At 40.5% G+C, this 10000-nt stretch overlaps 3 protein-coding genes across 3 annotated transcripts in view; 1 reads left to right on the plus strand and 2 right to left on the minus strand.

The window, feature by feature from the left end:
• The window catches only part of LOC130408891 (uncharacterized), a 3903-nt gene extending 706 nt beyond the window's left edge, over positions 1–3197 (minus strand). Inside the window, exons 1-2 of the mRNA XM_056732375.1 lie at positions 2167–3197; positions 1–624 (exon numbers count right to left, since the gene is read on the minus strand). The exon at positions 1–624 is cut by the window's left edge and continues 706 nt beyond it. Coding sequence (XP_056588353.1) covers positions 1–624; positions 2167–2863 — 1321 coding nt within the window. The 5' untranslated portion in view covers positions 2864–3197. The remainder of the gene's footprint in view (positions 625–2166) is intronic.
• LOC130408878 (FH2 domain-containing protein 1) overlaps positions 1–6040 on the plus strand; it is a 14176-nt gene extending 8136 nt beyond the window's left edge. The window contains exons 9-12 of the mRNA XM_056732357.1: positions 3208–3380; positions 3490–3607; positions 3947–4111; positions 4201–6040. Coding sequence (XP_056588335.1) covers positions 3208–3380; positions 3490–3607; positions 3947–4111; positions 4201–5508 — 1764 coding nt within the window. The 3' untranslated portion in view covers positions 5509–6040. The remainder of the gene's footprint in view (positions 1–3207; positions 3381–3489; positions 3608–3946; positions 4112–4200) is intronic.
• Positions 6041–6178: 138 nt separating this feature from the next.
• Positions 6179–10000, minus strand: part of asgr1a (asialoglycoprotein receptor 1a) — a 5270-nt gene continuing 1448 nt past the window's right edge. The window contains exons 4-9 of the mRNA XM_056732426.1: positions 9406–9510; positions 9229–9300; positions 8956–9027; positions 6984–7135; positions 6723–6832; positions 6179–6636 (exon numbers count right to left, since the gene is read on the minus strand). Of these exons, the coding sequence (XP_056588404.1) occupies positions 6483–6636; positions 6723–6832; positions 6984–7135; positions 8956–9027; positions 9229–9300; positions 9406–9510 (665 nt within the window). The 3' untranslated portion in view covers positions 6179–6482. The remainder of the gene's footprint in view (positions 6637–6722; positions 6833–6983; positions 7136–8955; positions 9028–9228; positions 9301–9405; positions 9511–10000) is intronic.

The following is a 10000-nucleotide window of genomic DNA, read 5'->3' on the forward strand; positions in this document are numbered from 1 at the left end:
GGTGTTTCAGGGCTTTGTAATGGTATGTGTTGGGGTCGCTTGTTTTTAGGTGTTTCCAGAAGATGACGGCTCTTTTCTGAATGTTTAGAAGGAGAGGGTATTGGCCTAATTCTGCCCTACATCCGTTGTTTGGAGTTTTTCTTTGGACTTTGAGAATTCTTTTACAGAAATCTAAATGTAGAATTTCGATCGGGTGTTTTTCCCAATTTAAGAAGTCAAATTTTATAGAAGGACCCCACACTTCACTGCCGTATAAAACAATTGGTTCAATTACTGCTTTGAAAAGTTTGAGCCAGATTTGGATTGTGATGTCAATTTTAATGGATCTTTTTATGGCATAGAAAGCCCTTTGAGCTTTCTCTTTGAGTTCATTCACAGCCAAAGTGAAGTTACCGGTTGTAGTTATTTTCAGACCGAGGTAAGTGTATGTTTTTGTGGTTTCAATGGTTCTGTGTGATAGTGTGAATGTGTGTGATGGTCCCTGAGATCTGGAGCGTTTCTGGAACATCATTACTCTTGTTTTTTGGAGGTTGAGCGTCAGGGCCCAGGTCTGACAGTAATCCTCCAGCAGATTCAGGCTGTCCTGAAGCCCCTCTTCAGTGGGCGACAGGAGGACCAGGTCATCTGCGTAGAGAAGACACTTTATCTCTGTGTCGTGTAGAGTGAGACCTTTAAAGGGAGCGTGTTCTAATATGTTGGCCAATTGATTAATGTAAATGTTGAAGAGGGTGGGTCTTAAACTGCATCCCTGTCTCACTCCACGCCCCTGGGGGAAGAATTCGGTTCTTTGCGTTCCAATTTTAACCGCACAATGGCTGGCTGTGTACATTGATTTGATCAAATCATAGAATTTTCCCCCTATTCCACTGTCGATAAGTTTTAGGTATAATCCTTCATGCCAGATTGAATCGAATGCTTTTTTGAAATCAACGAAGCAAGCAAAAATTTTTGTTTTGTTTTGATGTACATATTTGTCAATTAGTGTTTGTAATGTAAAAATGTGATCGGATGTGCGACATTTTGGAAGAAAGCCAATTTGGCATTTACTCAAGGCATTGTGCTTAGTAAGGAAGTGTAACAGTCTTGTGTTTAAGATGCTGCAGAGAACCTTCCCCAGGTTACTGTTCACACAGATGCCTCGGTAGTTGTTGGGGTCTAATTTGTCTCTGTTCTTGTGAATGGGGCTGATGAGGCCCTGGTTCCAGATCTTAGGGAAGAACCCCACACACAGACAATCATTGAAGAGTTTTAGCATGGCCAGTTTGAAGCTTTGGTCGGTGTGTTTCAGCATCTCATTCAGGATGCTGTCGACACCACAGGCTTTCTTGGGCTCGAGGACCCGTAGTTTATCTTCCAGTTCCTCGATTGTTATGGGGAAATCTAAGGGGTTTTGATTTGCTTTAATCACTCTTTCTAAATTGTTCAGTTTATTGATTATTTCATTTTGATTAGAATTTTGAATTTCGGTTGGGCTATATAATTCTTGGAAATGAGTTTTCCATGTCTCCCCATCTTGGATGGCCAGAATTTCTTGATTTGGTTTGTATAATAATTTCCATTTTTCCCAGAATTTGTGTGAATTTAGAGATTTTTCAATTTCTTCAAACTGGTTTTGCAAAAATTGTGCTTTTTTCCGCCGGAGTGTGGCTTTATATAGTTTTAGTGCCTCACAGTAATGAAGGCGGAGCTCTGGATTATCTGGTTGTCTGTGTTTTTGATTTGATAAATTTCTGAGGTTTTTTCTCAGAGCTTTACAGTCCAAATCAAACCATTTGTCAGTATCTAAACATTTCTTTTTTGGTTTAACAGTGGTCAAATGACTTTTTTGTGCTGTTTTGTAAAATATGTTGTTTAGATCTTGTACTTCCTGATTGATGCCGAATTGATTTTTAGGGTATGCCTGTGTTTGGAAAGAGTGTAAGAGGGACTGTATTTCTGGAGATTCAACAGCATTGCTGTAGTTAGTGGCACTGTTTTCTGTCCATTTGAATGACATAATTTTGTGCATGTGATATGATGTCCTAATCGGTGTGGGTGATGTTTCAGATTGCTTTATATAGACTGTGATTTGGCTGTGGTCTGAGAAAGGTTTCAGGGGTTTGACTGTGAATGCTCTAAAAGAGGAAAGATGTAGATCTGTGATGGTATAATCTACAGTGCTGTTACCAAGAGCTGAGCTGTAGGTGTATCGGCCGAGCGAGTCTCCTCGCAGTCTTCCATTGACGATGTACAGAGCCAGTCCTCGGCAGAGCTTCAGCAGCTGCCGTCCGTGGGCATTCACTGTCTGATCACAGTTTTCTCTGGCGGGGTAAGAAGGGTACAAGTTGTTATTGCCAGTGAGGAATCTGGTACCCTGTGATTCTAAAAAATCTAATTCTTTTCCGGTTCTAGCGTTTAAATCACCCATAAGCAGCACATTTCCCTGGGCCTGGAAATGGCTGATTTCTTGTTCAATGTTTTGAAAAGTTTCCTCTTGGAAATACGGAGATTCGAGGGGGGGTATATATATGGCACAAAGGAAAACAGGCTGAGATGCTGATATTATTCCTTTTTGTACTTTCAGCCAGAGGTGGTATTGATCTTTTTTAACTAATTCTATGGCCAGTTTAGATTTAATCCAGAGGATCATCCCTCCTGAGTCTCTCCCCTGTGTTACTGATGTGAGTTTAACTGATGGTAATATTATCTCTCTGTATCCTGAGGGACAGCCAGTGAACACATCTCCTCTACACCAGGTTTCCTGTAAGATGATAACATCTATGTCTTCAAGATCTTTCATAAAGTCAGAATTTCTACTTTTTAGGCCAAAGACTGAGGAGTTTAGACCTTGAATATTCCATGTGGAAAAACTAAGTGATTTCATCACAAAAATCAGTATGATTTGTTTGCCATTTTGAGAAAAGAGAATGATTCAAAAATACAAGAGTAGAAAAATCAATAATAATAATAATAATAACGACTGATGGAAGTTATGTTATGGTAGGAACTCAAAAACATCAACAAATCCATTTTAATTTACATGTACACTTAAACTAAAACAATGTGGTTTGGTAAATGGAATGGTTATTTTTATTTATTTGTTTATTTTATTATTATTTTTACCACTGTCTCTCACTCTCTCTCTCTCTCTCACTCTCTCTCTCTCTCTCTCTCTCTCACTCTCTCTCTCTCTCTCTCTCTCTCTCTCTCTCTCTCTCACTCTCTCAGGGTAGTTTTGCTGGTAATGCTGTTGGTTTTAAACTGTCTTCTCTGCTCTCACTGGCTGATACTAAAGCCAATAAACCTGGAATGAATCTGCTGCACTTTGTAGCTCTGGAAGCTCAGAAGAAAAATCTGCTTATTTCTCCTGAGAAACTTCAACATGTTCAGCAAGCGGCTCGGTGAGAACATTCATTCAGCTCAAACAATCTGAACACAAAACAGGATCTTGACTCAAGTCACTGCACATTTATATAAGATATATTAGCGTGTGTGTTTGTGTTTGTGTAGAGTGTGTGTCGACAGTATTCATGTGGAGTTGAGTTCTCTGAGTGAGAGAGTTCATCAGCTGCAGATCAACATTCAGAATGATGATGATCTACTGACACAACTTCACTTGTTTCTCAAGGTGACACAAACATCTATACTACATCCTCCACATCCACAGCACAATCCATGAAGAATGAAGTCGGAGAATTCGAAGAAAAATAAACACAATTTTCTTAACATGCTAAAAAAATAGATAGAAACCAAAATAATCTGAGAAAGATAAGATTTGAATTATTACTTTCAGAGAAATAAAAAATTGTTACGTTTTAGTTAGAACAAGAAAAAGATGTCAACATTTTTTTCTTTAAGATAGGATTCTTCTTCTTAGCAAATACACCACAAAATGATGTATGTTTTCACAGAGAGAAGACACAAACTGTGTGATTTCATGTTTTAAATGTGTGTGTGTGTGTGTCAGAGTGCAGATGAAGCTCTGGTGGATTTAAGGGTCTGTAGTGATGTGATGGTGATTGAAGGCAACGCTCTGATCGATTTCTTCTGTGAAGACAAAGAAACATTCAAACTGGACGAGTGTTTCCACATTTTCCAGAATTTCTGCTCTAAGTTTAAAAAGGCCATTCAGGTAAAACAAACACACAAACACACACACATTCAGCGTCTCTCATTCAGGAGCAGGTTTCAATATCAAAGTAAAATTCTTCTCCTTTTCAGGAGAACGCTGAGCGAGGAGCCCGGGAGGAGTCACGCAGCAAACGTCTCACGGAGTTGGAGGACAAGCGTCACTCGTGGGCGGGGCCTGAGGGTGTGGGAGGCGTCTTTGGGTTGAGGTCGAGCAGTGAGACCGATGTTGAGGCAGCTTTAAGGAGCGAGGGGCTTCTGGACCTCCTCAGGACACACCCACGAAGTCCTCTCAGTCCACCACTGAGGTTCGGGAGTGTCCGTCGCTCACGGCAACAGAGAGTCAATAGTGATATAACAGAGCGCCGCCATGTGACCTCTGACCCCTCTGGAGCAGATACACACGCACTTCCTCCGATACACTCGCTCTCTATCATGAACACACACAGTGACACAAATACCACTCATGTCCATGGAAACCACACTCAGGAAGGTTCCACCAAAACCAAGTCTGACCACGACAGCATCACAACACACGCGTGTCCAGAGAAACCAAAGACCCACACTTTACAAGAAACGCAAAAACACAACATTCAAACACACACACAGCTGTACACAAGTGATGAGATGACCTTCGACCCCTCACAGGGAAACTCAGGAGAATGTGAACGTCACGACCAATCAGAGAGCTCGACTAGAGGCGACGATAATGATGTAAAGCTCACCGCTCAACAAACAAACAAGCGGTCACTTCAATCCAGTGACGGACACACAAGACCGATACAAACAAGCAGCAAAAAGCCCATCCCAAAAACCTCTGAGCCAAAACACAGACCGTCTGTGTCTGCCAAGCCATCATCAGCATCCCCTAAAACATCCTTGTCCCTCTCAAAGTCTCCTCAACAGCGGCCCGTCCGCACCCTGACCTCCTCTGAGACGCAGAGCTTGAGGAAAGTTGTTCCCATCAGTCGGTCCGTCTCCTCCGGTCAGCGGAAATCTCCTGTTCGAGGTGCCAAGAAAAAACCTGTGACTCGACCGCCCCCCGAAGAGAAAATGTGTCGTGCGACGCTGAGAGCCCTGGGTGCTTCCGCCCCTCAAACCTCCACCCACACTTCACAGCACCGGCACACCCCCGGCTTCGCTCGCAACACCGTGGCGTCCACCACACGACATGCCGTCACTCCACACCAGTCCTCTTCATCTGACCCCAAACATCCTCCTCTGACCCGCACGGCATCACTCAGACTCTCACGTGTTCTCAGTCCACAGCGGAGTCCAACCGTCACGCTCAGTAAAACACAAAGTGTTCATCTGACGCCCCCCACAGGACATCCCAGAATGAGCCGTGGTGGTGTCTCTCACCAATCACAGAGTAAATCTAGCAAACCAGTCTGGAGGTAGAGAGATCAATCACATTCAATCACAGTATTTGATGTCATTTTTATGATTGAAGAACTTCTATTTTTATATGTTTATAATGTAGCATGATTGTACAATTAATCTTAAATACGTTAAAAAATTATTTAACAGACAGGAACATTTTGGCTGATCATTAGGTGACAATCAATGAGAAAATAAAACTTGCCACTGTATACATTTAACGTTTTATTTTTATATAAATGATTTTTTGTTATGAAACTGATCAGCAATTAATCATCTTCAGAAGTGATAGATCTCTCATGGAGGAAAAAAGTTTTATTTCATTTCTCATGAAAAAAAATTAAAATCGTGTTTCGTTTAAGTCTCGACTTAGTCTCAGATGTTTCGCTCAGGAGACAAAAAGAGAATTCATGAATTGTAATTATTGAGACACATGAAGAGTCTGGAGGTGTAAAATCATCTGGATTAGAGTGAATGTGATGAGAAATGTTTCAGTTGATATTGAGAACTTCAGTAATATTGGCTTTTGATTGCAGATGAGACAAATCTGAGCTCAGTTTGACGTATCTCTTCTCAAACTCTCATGACATTTGTGACATGTCTAAGAGAAATAACTGTGATTTAGTTTTCTTATGAGCTGATGAGAGAACAGACGTTTATTTTGAGATCATTACTGCAGATTGATGTTGAATCATGTCACAGATGTTTTTATTCAAAGCCACAAAAGAACATCAAACACATCATTAAAGATTGATCATCACCAGATGTGAACATTCAAACGTTCTGTCTGTTCAGATGTTCAGATGCAGAAATCATTCTTTAAATTGTTAATTTCACAATCACACGAGACTAAACTCTAAACATCCATCTGTGTGTCTGGATGTCACCATTCAACACACATCTCATGATTAATGTCAAAGGAAATGAAAACATTTCAGAGCATTTGTGTAAACAGTCATACACCTTGACTCTGATGGGATGTGAGGTGTTGTGTGTCAGACGGAGGTTGCTTGTCTTTTGCAGACGTATCGATAGTGTCGTGTGCAGTGGTCATCATTATAACGGCCGTCGTGATGAAAATGAGCGCAGTCTTCACCTCCACCCAAACCATGAGCCTGCCAGTCATCCGGCTGTCCCGGCATCCATTCACTGCGCACACACACACACACACACACACAAGTGTCTTGATTAATCTTGTGATTTCTTAAGGCTGACACACACACACACACACTCACCTGCTCAGCATCACGTATGGTGTTCTGTCCAGCCACTCCCACTCACCCGTCCGTCCATCAGTCAGACCCAACCAATAAAAGAGAGGCGTAGTCTTACTGACCACAAACTCCTGAACACAAACATACAGACATCCATTAAACACACATTCACTATTGTGCAGCTGAAAGAAGCACACAGGTCTTCTGTTGCATCGAAGCATGTTTTAATTGTTTGCTTTTGAGTTGTGTGTATTTGTTGGTGTTGTGCGTTGAAGCTCTGACCTTCTCTAGTTTGTTTGTTATGACGAGTAATTGTGCTTTCTTTCTTTCACACTGAGTTCTGGCGGAGCTCCACGACATCCCATCATCAGAGAAGAAATAACAGTGAGAGGAGAAGAGAAACCATCCATCAGCACAACACTGATCCTGTGTACCTGAACACACACACACACACACACACATGAGTGATGTCAGCAACACATCCACACTTCTTCACACCATTCAGTCAAGAATCAAGTCTTGAAATAAACATGAAACACTCTCAGTTCATCAGTCAGTCATTCAGATCAAGTCTTGTGTTGTCTTGAGTGAAAATGAGCACTGTAGCAGCTCACATTACAGCCTGCCTAGAAGACATCTCAGCTTGGATGAAAAGCATCATCTCCAGCTGAACCCTGCAACCAGGGGCGAGGTGAAAGGGTTAAACACCCGCACTTTTTTTGCAGTTTTTCCGCAGTTTTGTACAAACGCCTTACAGCAGTCGCTCCAGCGTTTCTCTGTCCGCTCTGTGTCTGCGCTCGATGCGGCTGCTTCCTCTCCTCTCCCCTCTCACTCAATCAGAACACCGGCTTTGAGTGTGACCGGATGATGATTGGCTGTTCTGCCTTAAGTCCCGCCTCTCTTGATGTTTTAGATTGATCGGTTAGCTCGTGCTGAGGAGGCGGGAACGGTTATGGTTATTTACGTCTTCCTTTTCCAGCGACTTTGAATGAGTGTTTATGCCTTCGACGTTTTTAAATAACCTTGATAGGGGTTTGGGGAGATGTTCTGTTTATGTTTTGTTGATATGTCGAGTATTTTCTGAATTATATTTAGTTTTTAGACTAATGCTAATGATTTAGACTAATGATAAATTGGGTTATTTATGTGGCATGCAATGTATAAAGTAACTGTGATGAAGAAGGCAGGGAATTGACGAGGAGGAGGGACAAATTGACCTTGTTAAGCAGTGTACTTATGGGTTTATTGATTTTGATATTTTGAACATTGCTTTTTTTGTTTAGCTGAATACTTTTGTGGATACTTACCTATTATGTTTGATTGTACCTGTTGAAGAACTATGAACGAAAAGTGTATATTATTTTAATGTTTAAAAACAGAAAATTGTTACATTATTTATACCACCAGAGAAAAAGCTTTGTGTGTGTGTTTTTTTATATCTCCCCTTTTCAAGGTGCAAGTAAGCAAACTTTAGCGGTCACAGTCACAGTCCTGTCAGACCCATGTCACTATCAAGCTTTCCACTGTCTTTCCCCCTGGGATTACTAAAGTATTTCTGATTCATTAGCAAGTCTACTGTTGTGTATTTTCACAACAGAGTTTTGACTTATTTTCTGTGTGTTCCGAATGTGTTTTTATACTTTACTAGTATCACACATTTAAATGGGAAGCTTTTTATATCTTGTATGTTATACCTTTTGTACCTTTCTGTCATTACGTTCAACGTTTTCATTGTTAACAAACAAAACACATCCATCCCCCGCACTTTTGAAAAGCTTGCTACGCCCCTGCCTGCAACAATATCTCAACTTGGCAATACCACAATCACTCCTTCCAAAACAGCCAGGAACCTCAGAGTCATATTTGATGAACAGCTGTCCTTCAATGATCACATCACAAATACAACGCAGTCATGTCGATATGCCTTATTCAACATTAGAAAGGTTAGACTCTATCTGAGCATGAGGAACAGTTGTTTTGTCCACTGCCCGCTACTCACCTCACCTACACTACACACACATGCCACTCAATTCCTTTTATTCACTTTAAATGAAGTGATTTTCTTTCATTTAGTTGATGCTGATTCATTATTAAATTAGTTTTATTATGGATTATTGCTCCCTAAACTCTTTGTAAGTCGCTTTGAATAAAAGCATCTGCTAAATGACTTGTAAATGTAAATACATCTTAAAGATGTTCATCAACTCTTTTGTGAGCTCATCACAAGTGTAACGTGTTTATCAGTGTAACTTACTGTTGTTCATCTTGTTGATTTCACACCTGAGCTCTGAAGCTTTGCTGTGAAGAATCTGTAACGCATCAGACACTACACAAACATGCACACACAAGCACACCAACACACATACATCATTACACACAGATACACAGACACACACACACATATACACACACAAATGCACAAACATAATGACAGTAACACACACAAAAACGCACATATTACTCATGATGTCTTTAAAATTGGAACACAACAAACTGTGTGTGTGTGTGTGTGTGTGTTTGTGCTCACTGTCATTTATCTGTCCCTGCAGTGTTTGAAGGTTAAACTCCAGATTGCTGATGTCTGAATGAACTTTATGCCCTGAACAAACACAAGCGTTACATGACATCAGTTTTTTCTTCATGAAGTCATTTTCTCTGGTGACTGATAGCATGACACAAAAGTGTGTTGTGTTTGTGTAGTTACCGTACTCCTCTAGATGTTTGGTTCTGGTAAGGGTGGTCAGTAGCGTTTGGCTGAAGTTCTTCATGTTTGTTTCTGTCGCTGAGAACTTACTCTCAAACTTCACATCTTACAAAACACAAAAACAAGTGTGTGTGTGTGTGTAATTGTGTAGCCTGTTTGTTTTTATTTGCTCAGGGATATGCTCAAACATGGCTCTGAAACAAACTCTGGACACTTTATAAACATTTCTTTGTTTATGCAAAATAATGTTAATAATTGGAGTAAATGATGTTAAATAATGCATTTTTAGTTGATATCTACATCACAGATACCAAAGTGACTTATATTACATTAAAACTATACGGCTCAGTTTCACAGACATGGACAGGAATATGGCTCTATTGAATTAAGAGATTTATGTCTCTTTTATAAAAATACATTAAAGGAATACAATACTGCTGAACATCTTGAGACAAAACAATGGCACTGAGATATTTTAAGAGATTTCTGTGCAAGTTATGTTCAGTTCAGACAGATCACACATTCATTTGAGTGTTAGTCTAACCTTAAGCCTTGTCTGTCAAACCAGACCTACATGTTTTATCAAAGCACAATC

Source organism: Triplophysa dalaica, chromosome 20, assembly GCF_015846415.1.
Source record: "Triplophysa dalaica isolate WHDGS20190420 chromosome 20, ASM1584641v1, whole genome shotgun sequence".
Classification (NCBI taxonomy): domain Eukaryota; kingdom Metazoa; phylum Chordata; class Actinopteri; order Cypriniformes; family Nemacheilidae; genus Triplophysa; species Triplophysa dalaica.